Source organism: Mustelus asterias, chromosome 3 (genome assembly GCF_964213995.1).
Source record: "Mustelus asterias chromosome 3, sMusAst1.hap1.1, whole genome shotgun sequence".
In the NCBI taxonomy this organism is placed as follows: domain Eukaryota; kingdom Metazoa; phylum Chordata; class Chondrichthyes; order Carcharhiniformes; family Triakidae; genus Mustelus; species Mustelus asterias.
This window is the reverse complement of record NC_135803.1, coordinates 86711687-86735824: the sequence shown is the minus strand read 5'-3', so window position 1 is coordinate 86735824 and position 24138 is coordinate 86711687. Positions and strand designations below refer to the sequence as shown.

Sequence of the window (24138 nt, the reverse complement as noted above, 5' to 3'; positions counted from 1 at the left end):
CGATACACAGGGCAGCAGGCACAGCACCCGACACACAGGACAGCGGGGACAGCACACAGCACCCTACACACAGGGCAGCGGGCTCCACACACAGCACCCTACACACAGGGCAGCGGGCTCCACACACAGCACCCTACACACAGGGCAGCGGGCTCCACACACAGCGCTCCGCACACGGGCCAGCGGGCTCTGCCCACGGGCCAGCGGGCTCAGCACACAGCACCCAATACAGAGGACAGCGGGCTCCGCACACAGCACCCAACACACAGGACAGCAGGCACAGCACACAGCACCCAATACACAGGACAGCGGGCACAGCACACAGCACCCAATACACAGGACAGCGGGCACAGCACACAGCACCCAATACACAGGACAGCGGGCACAGCACACAGCACCCAATACACAGGGCAGCGGGCTCAGCACACAGCACCCTACACACAGGGCAGCGGGCTCAGCACACAGCACCCTACACACAGGACAGCGGGCTCAGCACACAGCACCCAATACACAGGACAGCTGGCTAAGCACACTGCACCCAATGCACAGACAGCGGGGGAAGCATACAACACCCAATAATACACAAGGGGACAGCAGGGTCAGCACACAATGTACGGCGTATTGGGTGCTGTGCACTGACCCTGCACTCCAGTGTTTGGGTGCTGCGTGCTGATTCTGCTGTCCTGTGTATGGGGTGCTGTGTGCTAATCCCTCTGACCTGTGTATTGAGTGCTATGTTCTGATCCCACTGTCCTGTGTATTGGGACCTATGTGCTGACCCCGCTGTCCTGTGTATTGGGACCTATGTGCTGACCCCGCTGTCCTGTGTATTGGGACCTATGTTCTGATCCCACTGTCCTGTGTATTGGGACCTATGTGCTGACCCCGCTGTCCTGTGTATTGGGACCTATGTTCTGATCCCACTGTCCTGTGTATTGGGACCTATGTTCTGATCCCACTGTCCTGTGTATTGGGGCCTATGTGCTGACCCCGCTGTCCTGTGTGAAGAACAAGAGGAAAAGACAGCAAGGAGAATAAGAAAAGTTACAGGCAGAAATCAAGGGCGTAGTCAGCTAAGAAACACAGTAAAAAATAGCAGGAACAAGACAAGAAATGTTAAAAGGGCTCACCTTAAGGTTTTGTACCTGAAAGCTTGGAACATTCAAAACAAAATGAATGAATTGGTTGTGCAGATAGATGTAAATGGGTATGATTTACTTGGCATTACGGAGACATGGCGCCAAAGTGACCAGGCATGGGAACTAAACATTTAGGGCTACTCAGTGTTTACGAAGGACAGGCAGAAAGAAAGGTGGGTGTTGGCATTGTTGATTAAAAAGATATTGATATGATATTGAGAAAATATATTAGTAGAACATTGGTAGGGTGTTAAATGAATATTTCACATCTGTCTTCACCCATGAGAATAAGAAGGTGGTTAGACTGTGAGGGTCCAGAGAAAATCATATGGGCTTAAAAATGGACAAATCTCAGGTCCGGATGAATTGTGTCCCAGGTTGTTGTGGGAGGCAAGGGAGGAAATTGCAGGGGCTCTGACCCAAATTTTTAATTCCTCCCTGGCCACCGGGGAGGTGCCAGAGGACTAGAGAACAACTAATGTGGTTGTAGAGACAAGCCAGGGAACTACAGACCAGCGAGTCTTGGGAAACTACTGCAAAAGATTCTGAGAGAATCAATCTCCATTTGGAGAGACAAGGTTTGATCAGGGATAGTCAGGATGGTTTTGTCAGAGGGAGGTCATGCCTAACAAATTTGATTGAATTTTTTGAGCATGTAACCAAGTGTGTGGATGAGGGTAGTGCTGTTGATGTAGTTTACATGGATTTCAGCAAAGCCTTTGACAACGTCCCACATGGGAGACCTATTAAGAAGGCTAATGCACATGGGATACAGGGTGATCTGACAAAGTGGATTCATAATTGGCTTAACGGTAGGAGACAGAGGGTAGTGACAGATGGTTGCTTTAGTGACTGGAGGCCAGTGACCAGTGGCGTGCCACAAGGATCCGTGCTGGGCCCCCTACTGTTCGTCATTTATACAAATTACATAGATGACAATGTGGGGGGGGGGGGGGGGGGGGGGGGTAGGATCAGTAAGTTTGCCGATGACACAAAATTTGGCCTGGTGATTAACAGTGAGGTTGAGTGTCTTGGGTTACAGGAAGATATAGATGAGATGGTCAAATGAGCGGATAAGTGGCAGATGGAATTTAACCCTGAAAAGTGTGAGGTGATGCACTTTGGAAGGAGTAATTTGACAAGGAAGTATACTATGAAAGGTCTGACACTGGGAAGTTCCAAAGAACAAAGGGACCTTGGCGTGTTTGCCCATTGATCTCTGAAGACGGAAAGGCAGGTAAATAGGGTGGTGAAAAAGGCATATGGCACACTTGCCTTTATTAATCGGGGTATAGATTACATAGAGAACATAGAAAAAAATACAGCACAAACAGACCCTTTGGCCCACAAGTTGCGCCGGTCATGTCCCTACCTACCTAGGCTTATATATAGGCTTACCTATAACCCTCAATCCTATTAAGTCCCATGTACTCATCCAGAAGTCTCTTAAAAGACCCTATCGAGTTTGCCTCCACCACCACTGACGGCAGCCGATTCCACTCACCCACCACCCCTGACATCTCCTCTGTACCTACTCCCCAGCACCTTAAACCTGTGTCCTCTCGTAGCAGCCATTTCAGCCCTGGGAAAAAGCCTCCGAGAATCCACCTGATCTATACCTCTCAACATCTTGTATACCTCTATTAGGTCGCCTCTCATCCTTCGTCTCTCCAAGGAGAAAAGACCGAGCTCCCTCAACCTATCCTTATAAGGCATGTCAACCAATCCGGGCAACATCCTTGTAAATCTTCTCTGCGCCCTTTCAATAATTTCCACATCCCTCCTGTAATGAGGCGACCAGAACTGAGCACAGTACTCCAAGTGGGGTCTGACGAGGGTCCTATAAAGCTGCATCATTATCTCCCGACTCCTAAACTCAATCCCTCGATTGATGAAGGCCAGCACACCATACGCCTTCTTAACCACCTCCTCTATCTGCGAGTCCGATTTAAGAGTCCTATGGACTCGGACCCCAAGGTCCTTCTGATCCTCTACAGTACTAAGAGTCTTACCCTTGATATTATACTCCTTCATCCCATTTGACCTGCCAAAATGGACCACTACACATTTATCCGGGTTGAAGTCCATCTGCCACTTCTCCGCCCAGTCTTGCATCCTATCTATGTCACGCTGCAGCTTCTGACATCCCTCCAAACTATCCACAACGTCGGCAAACTTACCAACCCATCCCTCCACTTCCTCATCCAGGTCATTTATGAAAATGACAAACATCAAGGGTCCCAGAACAGATCCCTGGGGCACTCCACTGGTGACCGACCTCCATTCAGAAAAAGACCCATCTACAACCACACTCTGCCTTCTGCAGGCAAGCCAGTTCTGGATCCACAAGGCAACAGCCCCTTGGATCCCATGCCCTCTCACGTTCTCGAGAAGTCTTGCATGGGGGACCTTATCGAACGCATTGCTGAAGTCCATGTAAACCACATCTACCGCTTTTCCTTCGCCAATGTGTTTAGTCACATTTTCAAAGAACTCCACCAGGCTCGTAAGGCACAATTTGCCTTTGACAAAGCCATGCTGACTACTTTTGAGCATACTACACTTCTCTAAATGTTCATACATCCTGTCCCTCAGGATCTTCTCCATCAACTTACCAACCACTGAGGTTAGACTCACAAAAGCAGAGAGGTCATGATGGAGTTGGAGAGAACTTTGGTGAGGCCAAAGCTGGAGTACTGTGTGCAGCTCTGGTCGCTCCATTATAGGAAGGATGTGAACGCACTGGAGGGGGTACAGAGGAGATTCACCAGTATGTTGCCTGGGATGGAACATTTCAGTTATAAAGAGAGGTTGGATAGGCTTGCGTTGTTTTCATTGGAGCACAGAAGACAGAGGCAGCTTGATTGAGGTGTTCAAGATTATGAGGGGCATGGACAGGGTGGATAGGGAGCAGCTGTTCCCCTTAGTTGAAGGGTCAGTTACGAGGGGACACAAATTAAAAGTGAGGGGTGGGAGGTTTGGGGGGGATTTGAGGAAAAACCTTTTTACTCAAGAGGGTGGTGACGGTCTGGAATGCACTGCTGGGAGGGTGGCGGAGGCAGGATGCCTCACGTCCTTTATAAAATACCTGGATCAGTACTTGGCATGCTATAACATTCAAGGCTATGGGCCAAGTGCTGGCAAGTGGGATTAGGTGGGCAGGTCAGGGCATTTCATGTGTCAGCGCAGACTTGATGGGCCGAAGGGCCTCTTCTTCACTGTAGTAATCTGTGATTAGCACAGATGATGTGGAATCGGTACGGGTTGAATTAAGAAACGCCAAGGGGCAGGAAAACATTTGTGGGGATGGTTTACAGATCGTCAAACTGTCGTGGTAATGTTGAGAATAGCATTAGACAGGAAATCAGAGATGGCATGGGTTAAAGGAACATCTGTGATTATGGGTGACTTTAATCTGCATATAGATTGGGAGAGTCAAATTACAACAGAGGAGGAATTTCTGGAGCGTATGTGGGATGGTTTTTCTGGACCAATTTCCGAAGGAATCAAGGGAACAGGCCATCCTGGACTAGGTATTGTGCGATGAGAAAGCATCAGTTGGCAATCTAGTTGCGAGAGAACCCTTGGGGATGAGTGACCATGATAGAATTCTTTATCAAGGTGGATAGAATCTCAATAAAGGTAACTATGATAGTTTGAGGCATGAGTTGTGTATGCTGGACGGGGAAACATTATTAAAAGGAAGACAGTGGTCAGGCAATGGCAAGCATTTAAGGAACGAATAGGTGAACTCCAGAAGTTTATTCCTATTTGGCGCAGGAGTGGTAAGGGAACTGTGGCCAAACTATAGATTACAGGGGAAATTACAGACAGTATTAGATTCAGAGAAGAAGCACAGAAATCGGCAAGCAAAAGACCTGAGGACTGGGAGCAGTTTAAAATTCAGCAAAGCAGGACAAAGGGATTGATTAAGAAGGGGAAAATAAAGTATGAAAATAAGCTAGTTGAGACCATAAAAACTGAATGTAAAAGTTTCTACAGGAGTGCAAAGAGAAAAAGATTGACAAAAATGAATGCAGGCCCCTTACAGTCAGAAATGGGAGAACTCATAATGGAGAACAAAGAAATGGTGAGTAAAGTCAAAGAGAGATCGTGCCTTACGAGCCTAGTGGAGTTCTTCGAAAATGTGACTAAACACATTGATGAAAGGAAAGCGGTAGATGTGGTTTATATGGATTTTAGCAAGGCGTTCAATAAGGTCCCCCATGCAAGGCTTCTCGAAAAAGTGAGAGGGCATTGGATCCAAGGGACTGCTGCCCTGTGGATCCAGAACTGGCTTGCCCAAAGGAGGTAGAGAGTGTGTATAGATGGGTCCTTTTCTAATTGGAGGTCGGTCACCAGTGGTGTGCCCCAGGGATCTGTTCTGGGACTCTTGCTGTTTGTCATTTTCATAAATGACCTGGATGAGGAAGTGGAGGGATGGGTTCATAGGGTTGGTAAGTTTGCCGAAGACACCAAGGTTGGTGGGGTTGTGGACAGTCTGGAGCGATGTCAGAAGTTACAGAGGGACATAGGTAGGATGCAAGACTGGGCGGAGAAGTGGCAGATGGACTTCAACCCAGATAAATGCATAGTGGTCCATTTTGGCAGGTCGAATGGGATGAAGGAGTATAATATTAAGGGAAAGACTCTTAGTACTGTAGAGGATCAGAAGGACCTTGGGGTCCAGGTCCATAGGACTCTAAAATCGGCCCTGCAGGTGGAGGAGGTGGTTAAGAAGGCATATGGTGTGCTGGCCTTTATCAATCGAGGGATTGAGTTTAGGAGTCCGGCGATAATGATGCAGCTATATAAGACCCTCGTCAGACCCCACTTGGAGTACTGTGCTCAGTTCTGGTCGCCTCATTACAGGAAGGATGTGGAAAAGATTGAAAGGGTGCAGAGGAGATTTACAAGGATGTTGCCTGGATTGAGTGGCATGCCTTATGAGGATAGGCTGACGGAGCTCGGTCTTTTCTCCTTGGAGAGACGTAGGATGAGAGGAGACCTAATAGAGGTATATAAGATGATGAGAGGCATAGATCGGGTGGACTCTCAGAGGCTTTTTCCCAGGGTGGAAATGGCTGCTACGAGAGGACACAGGTTTAAGGTGCTGGGGGGTAGGTACAGGGGAAATGTTATGGGGAAGTTTTTCACACAGAGGGTGGTGGGCGAGTGGAATCGGCTGCCGTCAGTGGTGGTGGAGGCAAACTCAATAGGGTCTTTTAAGAGACTCCTGGATGAGTACATGGGACTTAATAGGATGGAGGGTTATAGGTCGGCCTAAAAGGTAGGGATATGTTCGGCACAACTTGTGGGGCCGAAGGGCCCGTTTTGTGCTGTAGTTTTCTATGTTTCTATGTAACTAAATTCGTACTTTGGTTCTGTCTTCACAAAAGAAGACATGAATAATGTACCAGAAGTTCTGAGAGAAACAAGTTTTAGTGAGGAACTGAAGGAAATCAGTGATTCCTCAGAAGGAACTCTTCAAATGCAGACAATAAAAATAGAACAAAACTTACTCCAACTTATAAATCAAAAAAAGGGTTTAATAAAGAAACATCGTTACTCCAAACTTGGGCCTCGCCCTGGGCCAATCCAAGCTCGACATAATCCTACACAGGTTCTTATGTATTGTGAGTCAGCTGACTATTACATAATTCTGTAATTGATTCCATGGTTTACTGGGTCAGCTGACCCTTACATCTTGTTACCATCCAATACAAAGTTGTCACCGGTTGCATTCCAACCATCAGTATTAGTAGAGAAAAGGTTTTGGGGAAATTGATGGGATTGAAGGTGGATAAATCTCCAGGGCCTGATAATCCTCATCCCATAGTACTTAAGGAAGTGGCCCTGGAAAAAGTAGATCCATTGGTGGTCATTTTCCAAAATTCTTTGAACTGATTCCTACAGGTTGGAGGCTGGCTAATATAAGCCCGCTGTTCAAAAATGGACGTAGAGAGAAAACAGGGAACGATAGACCAGTGAGCCTAAAGTCAGTACTGGGAAAACTGCTAGAGTCCATTGTCAAGGATTTCATATCTCAGTATTTGGAAAGCAGTGGTATAATCAGACAAACTCAACATGAATTTACAAATCATGCTTGACGAATCTATTGGAGTTATTTGAAGATGTAACTAGTAGAGTTGACCAAGGTTGGATGTGGTGTATTTAGACTTTCAGAAGGTTTTCAAAAGTTACAGCGCATGGGATTGCGGGTCGTGTCTTGAGATGTATTGAAAGCTGGTTAGCAGATTGGAAACAAAGAGTTAGCAAAGTGGGTATTTTTCCAATTGGTAGTAGTGACTAGTGAGATACCACAGGGTGCTGACTCCACTGTCTTGTGTATTGGGTAATGTGTTCTGACCCCACTGTCCTGTGTATTGGGTGCTGTCTGCTGACACCACGGTCCTGTGTATTGAACCCAGCTGCTCACATTACAGATTAATGATTTGGAAGAGAGAAGTAAATGTGCTGTCTCCAAATTTTCAGATGACACAAAGTTGGGTGGAAGGGTAAGCTGTGAGGAGCATGCAGAGATGCTTCAGCATGACTTGGACAGGCTGAGTGATTGGGCATATGCATGGCCGATGCAATATAATGTAGATGAATGTCAGGTTATCCACTTTGGTAGCAAAAATAGGAAGGGAGATTATTATTTAAATGGGTGTAAATTGAGAGGGGCAGATACTCAGTGAGAACTTGATGTCCTCGTGCATCAGTCGCTAAAAGTAAGCGTGCAGGTAGCAGGCAGTGAAGGCAGCAAATGGTATGTTGGCCTTCATAGCCAGAGGATTTGAGTATAGGAACAGGGATGTTTTACTGCAATTGTACAGGGCGTTGGTGAGGCCACATCTGGTGTACTATATGCAGTTTTGGTGTCCTTACCTGAGGAAGGATGCCCTTGCTATAGAGGGAGTGCAGCGAAGGTTTACCAGACTGATTCCTGGGACGACAGGTCTGTCATATGAGGACAGACCAAGTTGGTTTGGTTTGATTTCATTGGAGTTTAGAAGAGTGAGGAGGGATTTCATAGAAACTTATAAAATTCTAACAGGGTAGATTCAGAAAGAATGCCCCCGATGGTGGGGGAGTCCAAAACTAGGGGTCATAATTCGAGGACTGAGGTGAGGAGAAATTTCTTCACCCAGAGAGTGATGAATCTGTGGAATTGACTATCACAGAAAGTAGCCGAGGCCGAAACACTGATTATAAGAAGAAATTAGGTATAGCTCTAGGGGCTGAAGGGATACAGGGATATGGAGGGAAGGCAGGATCAGGATATTGAATTTGATGATCACCTGTGATCAAAATGAATGGCAGAGCAGGCTCAAAGGGCTGAATGGCATACTCCTGCTTCTATTTTCTATGTTTCTATGTATTGGGTGCTGTGAGCTGACCCCTCTGTCCTGTCTATTGGGTGCTGTGAGCTGACCTCACTTTCCTGTGTATTAGGTGCTGTGTTCTGACCCCACCGTCCTGTGTATTGGGTGCTGTCTGCTGTCCATTAGAGGTAACGGGGACTAATTACAGTCTCAACAGAAACTAGCTCCTGAGTTATATCCCAAACTGTGGATATGACATGAGTTGATACAAAGCAGATTCTGGGCAAAGACATGTTTCCTTTTTCCTCCATTCCAGGAATACATGAAAAAATGTGTTAAGAGCCAACGGCATTTTGCTCTCCATGCTAGTCTGGTGTTCTAGTTCTACTGTGCTGGTCTGTGATATTCAGAGCTGCAGAACATCCACAGGGCACTGCAGCACTGCACATGCTTTTCCATTGCGCTAAATGTGCAAGGGCTTTGGCTCACATGGCTTCGGGGAAAGGGCAAAGCGGGGTAGGTTTTTTCTTTTCCAATCCTATAAAGGAAAAGGGTAGCTATGAGTGATAGGCCAGTTCGGTGCTTCCGGTGTGGGATGTGGGAGTTCCTGGAAACACCTAGCCGCCCGGAGGTTCACATTTGCGCCAGGTGCGTGGAACTGCAGCTCCTGAGGGACTGCGTCAGGGAACTGGAGCAGCGGCTTGATGACCTTAGTCTAGTCAGGGAGAATGAGACACAAATAGACATGAGTTATAGGCAAGTAGTTACACCGGGGCCTCAGGGGAAAGACACGTGGGTCACAGTTAGGAGGAGTAAAGGTCATAAGGATAACGTACCAGAGTATTCCAGTGGCTGTCTCTCATAATAGGAAGGGCTCAGCGACAGGTGTGAGAGGGGAGGGGAGTGAGCAATTAATGGAGGGGTCACCTGTGGTTGTCCCACTCCAAAACAAGTATATTGTTTTGGATAGTGTGGAGGAGGATGACTCTCCAGGGGTAAGCCACAGTGACCAGGTCACTGGCACACAGTCAGGCTCTGTGGCCCGGAAAGGAAAGAGAGGGATTAGGAGAGCAATAGTGGTGAGGCACGGACAGGCGATTCTGTGGGTGCGAACAGGACTCCAGGATGGTAGTCTGCCTACCTGGTGCTGGGGTACTGGATGTCTCCGAGCGGATAGGAGGCATATTAAAAGGGGAGGATAAAGAAACGGATGTCATTGTACACATTGGTGCAAATGACGTAGATAGGAAGCTCAGGGGGATCCTACGAGAGCAATTCAGGGAGTTGGGAAATAGGCTAAAAAGTAGGGCCTCCAGGGTGGCAATCTCTGGGCTGCTCCCAATGCCTAGGGTCAGTGAGGCTAGGAATAGGGAGATAGTACAATTGAATGCTTGGCTAAAGGACTGGTCCAGGAGGGAGGGCTTCATATTCCTGGATCACTGGGAAGTTTTCAAGAGAGAATGGCATCTGTACAAGGACGACGGGTCACAACAAAATTGGAAGGGCACGAAGATCCTGGCTGGGAGTTTTGCTAGTGCAGTTCGGGTGGGTTTAAACTAATATGGCAGGGGGGTGGGGATCAAAAAATTATGTCTACAAGTGTAGAGGTTGGGGACGAGCTTGGGGCCAGGACAAAGCTGGCAAAGAAGAAGAGCACTCTGGGGGAGGATGACCTCACTGGGCCTGGAGGTCTGGAGTGCATCTACTTCAATGCAAGGAGCGTAGCAGGTAAGACAGACGAACTTAGGGCCTTAATGCTTACGAGGAATTTGGATGCGGTTGCGGTGACAGAGACTTGGTTGAAAGAGGGACAGGACTGGCAGCTGAATATTCCGGGGTACAAGTGTTTTAGGCGAGACAGAGGGAGGGCCAAAAGAGGTGGGGGAGTAGCAGTATTAGTTAGAGAGCATATTACAGCGGTGCAGAGGGAGGACAATTCAGAGGGGTCGTGTAACGAGTCACTCTGGGTGGAGCTCAGAAACAGGAAGGGCGCAGTCACTATTTTGGGGGTATACTACAGGCCCCCCAACAGCTCAAGGGAAGTGGAAGAACGGATATGTCAGGAGATAATGGATAGGTGCAGGAAAAATAGGGTTGTTGTAGTGGGAGACTTCAATTTCCCTGGTATAGACTGGAAATCGCGTAGGAGTCTGAATGGGGAGGAATTTGCAAAATGCGTACAGGAAGGTTCTTTGGAACAATATGTAGATAGCCCGACTAGAGAGGGGGCGATACTGGACCTAGCACTGGGGAATGAGCCTGGTCAGATCTTCAAAGTTTCGGTCGGGCAACATGTGGCAAATAGTGACCACAATTCCGTTAGCTTTAGGATAGTGATGGAAAAGGATGAGTGGTGTCCCAAGGGTAAGGTGTTGGATTGGGGGAAGGCTAACTTTAGTGGGATGAGGCAGAAATTGGCAGCTGTTGATTGGGAGAGGCTGTTTGAGGGTAAATCCACATCTGGCATGTGGGAGTCTTTTAAGGAACAGTTGTTCCTTAAAAGCTGCAGGATAGGCATGTGCCTGTAAAAAAGGAGGATAGGAAGGGTAAGATTCGAGAACTGTGGATAACCAGGGAAATTGAGGGATCGGTCAAAAAGAAAAGAGAGGCGTATGTTAGATCCAGGCAGCTAAAAACGGAGGGAGCTCTGGAGGAATACAAAGAAAGTAGGACAGAACTCAAACGAGGAATTAGGAATTCTCGGCACAACATCGTGGGCCGAAGGGCCTGTTCTGTGCTGTACTGTTCTATGTTCTAAAAGGGCAAAAAGGGGTCACGAAATGTTCTTGGCAGACAGGATTAAGGAGAATCCCAAGGCATTTTATTCATACGTTAGGAACAAAAGGGTTGTCAGGGAAAAAAATCAGAACTCTCAGGGACAAAAGTGGGGAATTATGCTTGGAGCCCAAAGAAGTAGGGGAGATCCTAAATGAATACTTTGCGTCGGTATTCACAAAGGAGAGGGATGTGTTGACTGGGAGTGTCTCGGAGGGGAGTGTTGACCCGTTAGAGAAAATCTCCATGACAAGGGAGGAAGTGTTAGGTTTTTTTAGGGAATATAAAGACTGACAAGTCCCCAGGGCCTGATGGAATCTATCCAAGGCTGCTCAGGAAGATAAGAGATGAAATCGCTGGGCCTCTGATGCAAATCTTTGTCTCGTCACTGGACACAGCTGAGGTCCCAGAGGATAGGAGGATAGCGAATGTGGTCCGGTTATTTAAGAAGGGTAGGAAGGATAACCCGGGAAATTATAGGCCGGTGAGCTTGACGTCCGTGGTAGGGAAGTTGTTGGAGCGGATTCTTAGAGATAGGATGTATGCGCATTTAGAAAGGAATAAACTCATTAACAATAGTCAGCATGGTTTTGTGAGAGGGAGGTCATGCCTCACTAACCTGGTGGAGTTTTTTGACGAGGGAAGGGCCGTGGATGTCGTCTATATGGACTTTAGTAAAGCGTTTGACAAAGTCCCTCATGGTAGGTTGGTGCAAAAGGTTGGATCTCATGGGATAAAGGGGGAGGTGGCTAGATGGGTGGAGAACTGGCTTGGTCACAGAAGTGGAGATGCCAGCGTTGGACTGGGGTGAACACAGTAAGACAGTACGTTGGTCACAGAAGACAGAGGGTGGTAGTGGAAGGGTCTTTTTCCGGCTGGATGCCTGTGACTAGTGGTGTTCCGCAGGGCTCTGTATTGGGACCTCTGCTGTTTGTGATTTATATAAACGATCTGGAAGAAGGTGTAACTGGGGTAATCAGTAAGTTTGCGGACGACACGAAAATGGCTGGACTTGCAGATAGTGAGGAACATTGTCAGAGGCTACAGAAGGGTATAGATAGGCTGGAAATTTGGGCAAAGAAATGGCAGATGGGGTTCAATCCAGATAAATGTGAAGTGATGCATTTTGGTAGAACTAACGTAGGGGGGAGCTATACGATAAATGGCAGAACCATAAAGGGTGTAGATACGCAGAGGGACCTGGGTGTGCAAGTCCTTGAAGGTGACGTCACAGGTGGAGAAGGTGGTGAAGAAGGCATATGGCATGCTTGCCTTTATAAGACGGGGCATAGAGTATAAAAGTTGGGGTCTGACGTTGCAGTTGTATAGAACGTTGGTTCGGCTGCATTTGGACTACTGCGCCCAGTTCTGGTCGCCACACTACCAGAAGGACATGGAGGCTTTAGAGAGAGTGCAGAGGAGGTTTACCAGGATGTTGCCTGGTATGGAGGGGCTTAGTTATGAGGAGAGATTGGGTAAACTGGGGTTGTTCTCACTGGAAAGACGGAGGATGAGGTGTATAAAATTACGAAAGGCATAGATAGGGTGAACGGTGGGAAGCTTTTTCCCAGGTCGGTGGTGACGTTCACGAGGGGTCATAGGTTCAAGGTGAGTGGGGGGGAGGTTTAACACTGATATCAGAAGGACGTATTTTACACAGAGGGTGGTGGGGGCCTGGAATGCGCTGCCGGGCAAGGTGGTGGAGGCGGACACACTGGGAACGTTTAAGACTTACCTAGATAGCCACATGAACGGAGTGGGAATGGAGGGATACAAAAGAATGGTCTAGTTTGGACCAGGGAGCGGCGCGGGCTTGGAGGGCCGAAGGGCCTGTTCCTGTGCTGTATTGTTCTTTGTTGTTCTTTGATATAGGCCTGCTGCTGATGAGACACCACAGTTCTTGTCCACAACAAATTGGGCCAACTCATGACATTCCCAGGACAGGTACAGCATAGGGTTATAAACAGAGCAAAGCTCCCTCAACAAGACCCATCGAACACTCATAGACACAACCCCAGAAACCCATGGTGGTCCCTGATCCCCGATTCCCCAAAATACCAAGAGCCCATTAACCCAAGCAGCATGCACCTGGTTCTGGTTGCTCTTTGTGAACGTGCTGATCTTCAATGGTTCCAATACCAGCGCAGAACATCACTGGTTTCAACCACTCTCTCCTCTCTCGACCAGCGAGCAGCAAACCAAATGAGCGCGCAAATCCTAAAATCAAAACAGGACTAGTCAAATCCAAACACACATGAATCTGCAGCTAGGAGGGCCTGACCAGCAGGCCCCAGCAATAATCCATTCCCACAACCTGACCAGATCCAGCAGGCCCCAGCAATAATCACGGCCCACATCCTGACCAGAATCAGGAAGCCCCAGCACTAACACATTCCCACATCCTGACCAGATTCAGTAAGCCACAGCAATAATACATTCTCACAAACTGACCAGATCCACCAGGCCCGACCACTAACCCCTGCCCACAATCTGACCAGATCCAGAAGGCCCCACACTAATCCCTTCCCACAACCAAAACAGATCCAGAAGCTCAAGACTAATACCTTGTCAGGATCTGACCAGATGCAGCAGGCCCCTGCACTAACCCATTCCCACAACCTGACCAAATCCAGAAGGCCTCAGCACTAACCCAATACCCAGAATCTAACCAGATCCAGAAGGCCCCGCACTAATCCCTTCCCACAACCAGAACAGGTCCAGAAGGCCCCAATAATAATACCTTGTCAGGATCTGACCAGATGCAGCAGGCCCCTGTACTAATCCACTCCCAGAACATGACCGGATCCAGCAGGCCCCAGCATTATCCACAACTCAGAACCTGACCAGGCCCAGGAGATTCCAGCATTAAGCCCTGCTCAAAACCTGACCAGATCCAGGAAGCCCCAACTTTAACCCATTCCCACATTCTAACCAGATCCAGGAGGCTCCAGCAAAAACCCCTGCCCACAACATGGCCAGATCCAGCAGGGCCCAGCACTAATCCCTTCCCACAACCTGACCAGATCCAGAAGGCCCCCCCGCACTAACCCATTCCCAGAATCTGACCAGATCCAGCAAGACCCTGCACTAACCCATTCCCACAACCTGACTAGATCCTGCTGGCCCCAGTGCTAACCACAACCGAACCAGATCTAGCAGGCCTCAGCACTAATCCATTCCCAGAACCTGACCAGATCCTTCCCAGGAACTAATCATATCCCAACAGGCACCAGCACTATCGCTGCCCACAACCTGACCATAAGCAGAAGGCCCCAGCATGAACCCATTCACAGAACATGACCAGATCTAGCAGGCCCCAGCACTAATCCCTTGCCACAACCAGAACAGATCCAGGAGGCCCCAGCACCAACCCATTCCCAGAACATGACCAAATCCTGCAGGCCCTGCATTGACCCCGCTCAGACCTGACCAGACCCAGGAGGCCCCTGCACTAACCCCTGCTCAGTATCTGACCAGATCCAGGAGGACCCAGCACTAACCCATTGCCAGAACCTGACCAGATCCACCAGACCCCTGCGCTAATCCATTCCCACTACCGAACCAGATTCAGCAGGCCCCTGCGCTAACCCCTTCCCACATCCTGTCCAGATCCAGGAGGCCCCAGCACTAATCCATTCCCACTACCTAACCAGGTCCACCAGACTGCAGCACTAACCTATCCCCATATTCTGACCAGATCCAGGAGGCTTCAGCAATAATCCTTGCCCACAACATGACCAGATCTAGCAGGCCCAAGTGTTAATCCATTCCAAGAACCTGACCAGATCCTGCAGGACCCAGCACTAACTGCATCCCAGGAGCTGACCACATGCAACATGCCCCAGCACTACCCCTGCCCACAACCAGAAGGCCCCCAGCACTAACCATTCCCAGAACGTGACTAGATCCAGCAGGCCGCAGCACTAATCCCTTCCCACAACCAGAACAGATCTAGGAGGCCCCAACACCATCCCATTCCCAGAAGATGACCATATCCTGCAGGCCCCAGCATTAACCTCGGCTCAGACCTGACCAAACCCAGGATGCTCCAGCACTAACCCCTGCTCAGAACCTGACGATATCCAAGAGGCCCCAACACTTACCCATTCCCATATCCTGACCAGAGACAGGAGGCTCCAGGCATTAACTCCTGCCTACAATCCATCCAGATCCAGCAGGCCCCAGCATTCACCCATTCCCAGAACCTGACCACATCTACAAGACTCCAGCACCAGCCACTGGCCACAACTTGACCAGACCCAGCAGGCCCCAAAACGAACCCATTCCCACATCCTGACCAGATCCAGGAGGCCCCAGCGCTAACTGCTTCCCAGGACCTGAGCAGATCCAGGAGGTCCCAACACTAAACAATTCCAAGTACCAGATCAGATCCAGTGGGCCCCAGCACTAACTCCTTTCCACAACCTGGCCAGATCCAGGGGGCTCCAGGATTAACCCATCCCAGGACCTGATCAGATCCAGGAATTAACCAATCACCAATGCCCAGACCCGTTTGTGCCCGCCATGACTTACCAGCCAGGACTGGCTCTCCAAACTTGTTACCATAATCAGAAACTCCATTACTGGCCTCTATTGCTACCTCCAGGGGCCGTGCGAAATTGCCAGGATAAGGGAATGTCTCATCTTCCCAGGGTTGCTTGTAGCCTAAAGACAGAGTAGAATTATCAGCATGAATCATTACACACTGTACCAGAAATGGATGTTTTGGTTAGACTGAGCCAAGCAGATACTGGCACAGGAAGAACAGACAAATCGAAATGCTGTCAGTAGGAATTGCAGACAAAGAACAAAGAGTACGGCATAGGAACATGCCCTTCGGCCCACCAAGTCTGCACCAACACAACACCTTTCCAAAGACCTTTTGCCTCTACATGGTCTGTAAGGCTCTGTCCCCTGTCTATTCATGTATCTATCAAGATGTCTTTTAAACTCTGCCCCGACTGATGAAGGCAAAAATGCCATTCGCCTTGTGTTGCCACTTCCAGGGAACTATGGACCTAGATCCCTCTATATATTGCTTCGAAAGGTTCTGCCATTTACTGTATACTTCCCTCCTGCATTAGACTTTCCAAAATATATCACTTCACATTTATTCAGAATAAATTCCATCTGCCATTTCTCCACCCAAGTCTCCAGCCTATCCATATCCTGCTCTATCCTCCTCACAATCCACAGCTCCCCATATCTTTGTGTCGTCTGCAAACTTACTAATCAAACCACCTACATTTTACTCCAAATCATTTTTAGATATAACAGGGCTCCTCGCACTGATTACTGCATAACACCACTGGTCACAGATCTCCAGTCAGAAAAACATCCGTTCACCATTAGCCTCTTCTCTGTAATCAAGCCAGTTCTCTATCAATCTTACCAGTTCACCGTGGATCCCATGTGACTTCACCTTCTGTATCAGCCTGCCAAGAGGGAGATTTTCCAAGGCCTTACTAAAGTCCATATAGACAATATCCAATGACGTGTTATTAATAATCTTTGCATTTCCTCAAAAAACTCAATCAAGTTAGTGAGACAGGACCTTCCCGCACAAAGCCATATTGCCTATCACTACTAAGTCCATATTTGCCAAATCTGAGTAAATTTTGCCCAGAAGAATCTTTGAACAATTAGTGGTACACACGGTTCACTGGCCACCGAACAAAGAAAATTATAGCACAGGAATAGCCCCTTCGGCCCTCCAAACCTGCACTGACCATGCTGCCCATCAGAACTAAAACCCCCTACTCTTCCAGGGACCATATCCTTCTATTCTTTCCTATTCATGTGTTTGCCCAGACACCCTTTAAAAGTCACTATCATATCTGCTTCCACGGCCCCCCCGGCAGTGAGTTTCAGGCACCCACCACACTCTGTAAAAACTTGCGTCGTACATCTCCTTAAAACCTTACCCCTCGCACCTTAAACCTATGCCCCCTAGGAATTGACTCTTCCACCCTGGGAGAAAGCTTCTGACTATCCACTCTGTCCATGCCCCTCAATCTTGTAGACTTGTATCAGGTCACCCCTCAAACTCCGTCATTCCAGTGAGAACAAACCAAGTTTCTCCAAACTCTCCTCATAGCTAATGCCCTCCCATACCAGGCAACATCCTGGCAAATCTTTTCTGTACTAGAATTGAACACTATATTCCAAGTGCAGCCTAACCAACATGGCTTGCCAATTTTTAAACTCAATGCCCCGGCTGATGAAGGCAAGCATGCCGTATGCCTTCTTGTCTATCTTCTCCACCTGCGTTGTCACTTTCAGTGACTTGTGTGCCTGTACACCCAGATCCCTTTGCCTATCAATACTCTTAAGGGTTCTGCCATTTACTGTATATTTCCCATCTGTATTAGATCTTCCAAAATGCATTAACTCACATTTGTCCGGATTAAACTCCATCTGCCATCTCTTCGTTCAAGTTTCCAACCAATTTATATCCTGCTGTATCCTCCTACGGTCCTCATCGCTATCTGCAATTCCACCAACCTTTGTGTCATCCGCAAACTGAGTAATCAAACCAGTTACATTTTCCCCAAAATCATTTATATATATTGCAAACAGGAAAGGTCCCAGCACTGATCCGAGAAATGCCACTTGTCACAGTCCTCCATTCAGAAACGCACCCTTCCGCTGCTACCCTCTGTCTTCTTTGACCGAGCCAGTTCTGTATCCATCTTGCCAGCTCACCTCTGATCCTATACGACTTCACCTTCTGTACCTGACTGCCATGAGGGACCTTATCAGAGGCCTTACTTAAGTCCATGTGGACAACATCCACTGTCCTACCCCCATCAATCATCTTCATCACTTCTGCGAAAAGCTCAATCAAGTTTGTGAGACACGACCTCCCCTTCACAAAACCATGTTGTCTCTTGCTGATACATCCACTTATTTCCAAGTGGGAGTAAATCCCGTCTTGAAGAATCCTCTCCAATGATTTCTCTACCACCGACGTAAGGCTCACCGGCCAGTAATTACCTAGATTATCCTCGCTACCCTTCTTAAACAAAGGAACAACATTGGCTATTCTCCTATCCTCTGGGACCTCCCCTGCAGCCAGTGAGGATACAAAGATTTCTCTCAAAGCGCCAGCAATTTCCTCCCTTGTCTCTCTCTCTCAGTATTCTGGGGTATATCCCATCAGGCCCTGGGGACTTGTCTACCTTAATGCTTTTCAAGAACCCCAATACCACCTCCTTTTTAACCTCAACATGACCCAAACAATCTACACACCCTTCCCCAGACTCATCATTCACCAAGTCCTTCTCTTCTGTGAATACTGATGTAAAGTACTCACTTAATACCTTGCCTATTTCCTCTGGCACCACGCATAGATTCCCTCCCTTGTCCTTGAGTGGGCCAACCGTCTCCCTGGCTAATCCTGCTGGCCAATGAGTTTTCGTGACCATCTGGTTAAAGATAGCGACAGAAGCAGTTACTGGCTCCAAATATGAAGTGACATTGTTCACCTGGGCACAGAAGGTTCCCAAAGCAGTAGCCTGCAGTTCCAGCAACAGCATGTGCCCCTCGCCCTGTGCACTGTATGTCCCGGATCCGACCCCCGGTTCCAGTTGTAGCACCACTGAAAGGAGCAACACCTGAAATGCAGACAGGACGTTAACAGAGTAACATGTCAACATCCCCCACACACACTGACAATCACATCTCGGTACCCACACGACACTAAGGAAAACATCGGCGCAACACACCCAACGCCGAGGGGCGCAACACACCCAACGCCGAGGGGCGCAACACACCCAACGCCGAGGGGCGCAACACACCCAACGCCGAGGGGCGCAACACACCCAACGCCGAGGGGCGCAACACACCCAACGCCGAGGGGCGCAACACACCCAACGCCGAGGGGCGCAACACACCCAACGCCGAGGGGCGCAACACACCCAACGCCGAGGGGCGCAACACACCCAACGCCGAGGGGCGCAACACACCCAACGCCGAGGGGCGCAACACACCCAACGCCGAGGGGCGCAACACACCCAACGCCGAGGGGCGCAACACACCCAACGCCGAGGGGCGCAACACACCCAACGCCGAGGGGCGCAACACACCCAACGCCGAGGGGCGCAACACACCCAACGCCGAGGGGCGCAACACACCCAACGCCGAGGGGCGCAACACACCCAACGCCGAGGGGCGCAACACACCCAACGCCGAGGGGCGCAACACACCCAACGCCGAGGGGCGCAACACACCCAACGCCGAGGGGCGCAACACACCCAACGCCGAGGGGCGCAACACACCCAACGCCGAGGGGCGCAACACACCCAACGCCGAGGGGCGCAACACACCCAACGCCGAGGGGCGCAACACACCCAACGCCGAGGGGCGCAACACACCCAACGCCGAGGGGCGCAACACACCCAACGCCGAGGGGCGCAACACACCCAACGCCGAGGGGCGCAACACACCCAACGCCGAGGGGCGCAACACACCCAACGCCGAGGGGCGCAACACACCCAACGCCGAGGGGCGCAACACACCCAACGCCGAGGGGCGCAACACACCCAACGCCGAGGGGCGCAACACACCCAACGCCGAGGGGCGCAACACACCCAACGCCGAGGGGCGCAACACACCCAACGCCGAGGGGCGCAACACACCCAACGCCGAGGGGCGCAACACACCCAACGCCGAGGGGCGCAACACACCCAACGCCGAGGGGCGCAACACACCCAACGCCGAGGGGCGCAACACACGCACTGAGAAACAACACGGGGATGCACAACAACACACCCAGCACTGAGAAACACAACCACACACCCAGCACCGAGAAACAGAACACACCCAGCACTGAGAAACACAACAACATACCAAACACCAAGAAACACAACACACCCAAGACTGAGAAACACATCTCAGCAACACACTGACCAATAAGAAACCTCTCAAAAACACACACAGCACTGAGGACATCGTGTCACCAACACACCTAACACTGAGAAACATGCCTCAGCCAACAACACCCAACACTGGGAAACACATCTCAGCAATTCACCCAAAACTGCGAAACATCTCAGCAACACATCCAACAATAAGAATCACATCTCAACAACACCCAACGATAAACACATCTCAGCAACTGAGCCAACATTGAGAACCACATCTCAGCAATACACTCAACACTGAGAACCTTCTCCATAACAGGGCAACCACTGAGAAACACACACATCAGCAACACTGTAACACTAAGAAACACATCTCAGCAACAGACAATGCTGGGAAACACATCTCAGCAACAAAACGCAACACTGGGAAACACATCTCACCAACACACCCAACACTGGGAAACACATCTCAGCAACAACACCCAACACTGGGAAACACATCTCAGCAACAACACCCAACACTGGGAAACACATCTCAGCAACAACACCCAACACTGGGAAACACATCTCAGCAACAACACCCAACACTGGGAAACACATCTCAGCAACAAAACGCAACACTGGGAAACACATCTCAGCAACAACACCCAACACTGGGAAACACATCTCACCAACACACCCAACACTGGGAAACACATCTCAGCAACACCCAACACTGAGAAACATCTCAGCAACACCCAACACTGAAAACACATCTCAGCACCAACACCCAACACAGACTCATCTCACGAACACACCCAACACTGAGAGACAACACAGCAACACCCAACACTGAGAACCACATCTCAACAACACCCAACATTGAGAAACACATCTCAACAACAAACAACACTTATAAACACATCTTAGCAACAACCTGACCTCACACCCACTGAGAAACACATCTCAGCAACTGAGCCAACATTGAGAACCACATCTCAGCACCACACTCAACACTGAGAATCCTCACCATAATGCAGCAAACACTGAGAAACAGACACATCTGCAACAGACAACGTTGGGAAACACACCTCAGCGACGGCACCCAACACTGGGAAACACATCTCAGCAACGGCACCCAACACTGGGAAACACATCTCAGCAACGACACCCAACACTGGGAAACACATCTCAGCAACGGCACCCAACACTGGGAAACACATCTCAGCAACACCACCCAACGCTGGGAAACACACCTCAGCGACGACACCCAACACTGGGAAACACATCTCAGCAACAACACCCAACACTGGGCAACACATCTCAGCAACGGCACCCAACACTGGGAAACACATCTCAGCAACGACACCCAACACTGGGAAACACATCTCAGCAACAACACCCAACACTGGGAAACACATCTCAGCAACGGCACCCAACACTGGGAAACACATCTCAGCAACGGCACCCAACACTGGGAAACACATCTCAGCAACGACACCCAACACTGGGAAACACATCTCAGCAACGACACCCAACACTGGGAAACACACCTCAGCGACGACACCCAACACTGGGAAACACATCTCAGCAACGGCACCCAACACTGGGAAACACATCTCAGCAACAACACCCAACACTGGGAAACACATCTCAGCAACAACACCCAACACTGGGAAACACATCTCAGCAACAACACCCAACACTGGGAAACACATCTCAGCAACACCCAACACTGAGAAACATCTCAGCAACACCCAACACTGAAAACACATCTCAGCACCAACACCCAACACAGACTCATCTCACGAACACACCCAACACTGAGAGACAACACAGCAACACCCAACACTGAGAACCACATCTCAACAACACCCAACATTGAGAAACACATCTCAACAACAAACAACACTTATAAACACATCTTAGCAACAACCTGACCTCACACCCACTGAGAAACACATCTCAGCAACTGAGCCAACATTGAGAACCACATCTCAGCACCACACTCAACACTGAGAATCCTCACCATAATGCAGCAAACACTGAGAAACAGACACATCTGCAACAGACAACGTTGGGAAACACACCTCAGCGACGGCACCCAACACTGGGAAACACATCTCAGCAACGGCACCCAACACTGGGAAACACATCTCAGCAACGACACCCAACACTGGGAAACACATCTCAGCAACGGCACCCAACACTGGGAAACACATCTCAGCAACACCACCCAACGCTGGGAAACACACCTCAGCGACGACACCCAACACTGGGAAACACATCTCAGCAACAACACCCAACACTGGGCAACACATCTCAGCAACGGCACCCAACACTGGGAAACACATCTCAGCAACGACACCCAACACTGGGAAACACATCTCAGCAACAACACCCAACACTGGGAAACACATCTCAGCAACGGCACCCAACACTGGGAAACACATCTCAGCAACGGCACCCAACACTGGGAAACACATCTCAGCAACGACACCCAACACTGGGAAACACATCTCAGCAACGACACCCAACACTGGGAAACACACCTCAGCGACGACACCCAACACTGGGAAACACATCTCAGCAACGGCACCCAACACTGGGAAACACATCTCAGCAACAACACCCAACACTGGGAAACACATCTCAGCAACAACACCCAACACTGGGAAACACATCTCAGCAACAACACCCAACACTGGGAAACACATCTCAGCAACACCCAACACTGAGAAACATCTCAGCAACACCCAACACTGAAAACACATCTCAGCACCAACACCCAACACAGACTCATCTCACGAACACACCCAACACTGAGAGACAACACAGCAACACCCAACACTGAGAACCACATCTCAACAACACCCAACATTGAGAAACACATCTCAACAACAAACAACACTTATAAACACATCTTAGCAACAACCTGACCTCACACCCACTGAGAAACACATCTCAGCAACTGAGCCAACATTGAGAACCACATCTCAGCACCACACTCAACACTGAGAATCCTCACCATAATGCAGCAAACACTGAGAAACAGACACATCTGCAACAGACAACGCTGGGAAACACACCTCAGCGACGGCACCCAACACTGGGAAACACATCTCAGCAACGGCACCCAACACTGGGAAACACATCTCAGCAACGACACCCAACACTGGGAAACACATCTCAGCGACGGCACCCAACACTGGGAAACACATCTCAGCAACGGCACCCAACACTGGGAAACACATCTCAGCAACGACACCCAACACTGGGAAACACACCTCAGCGACGACACCCAACACTGGGAAACACATCTCAGCAACGGCACCCAACACTGGGAAACACATCTCAGCAACAACACCCAACACTGGGAAACACATCTCAGCAACAACACCCAACACTGGGAAACACATCTCAGCAACAACACCCAACACTGGGAAACACATCTCAGCAACAACACCCAACGCTGGGAAACACACCTCAGCGACGACACCCAACACTGGGAAACACATCTCAGCAACGGCACCCAACACTGGGAAACACATCTCAGCAACAACACCCAACACTGGGAAACACATCTCAGCAACAACACCCAACACTGGGAAACACATTATAGATATAGAACAGTACAGCACAGAACAGGCCCTTCGGCCCACGATGTTGTGCCGAGCTTTATCTGAAACCAAGATCAAGCTATCCCACTCCCTATCATCCTGGTGTGCTCCATGTGCCTATCCAATAACCGCTTAAATGTTTCTAAAGTGTCTGACTCCACTATCACTGCAGGCAGTCCATTCCACACCCCAACCACACTCTGCGTAAAGAACCTACCTCTGATATCCGTCCTGTATCTCCCACCACGAACCCTATAGTTATGCCCCCTTGTAATAGCTCCATCCACCAGAGGAAATAGTCTTTGAACGTTCACTCTATCTATCCCCTTCATCATTTTATACACCTCTATTAAGTCTCCCCTCAGCCTCCTCCGCTCCAGAGAGAACAGCCCTAGCTCCCTCAACCTTTCCTCATATGACCTACCCTCCAAAC

At 49.4% G+C, this 24138-nt stretch overlaps 1 protein-coding gene across 3 annotated transcripts in view; it reads right to left on the bottom strand.

Annotated features, from left to right (window-relative positions):
* The window catches only part of pfas (phosphoribosylformylglycinamidine synthase), a 314140-nt gene that overhangs the window by 203670 nt on the left and 86332 nt on the right, over positions 1-24138 (bottom strand). For all 3 annotated transcript variants that reach the window (XM_078209284.1, XM_078209285.1, XM_078209283.1), the window contains exons 9-11: positions 18730-18858; positions 15776-15907; positions 13331-13459 (exon numbers count right to left, since the gene is read on the bottom strand). In XM_078209284.1, the coding sequence (XP_078065410.1) occupies positions 13331-13459; positions 15776-15907; positions 18730-18858 (390 nt within the window). The remainder of the gene's footprint in view (positions 1-13330; positions 13460-15775; positions 15908-18729; positions 18859-24138) is intronic.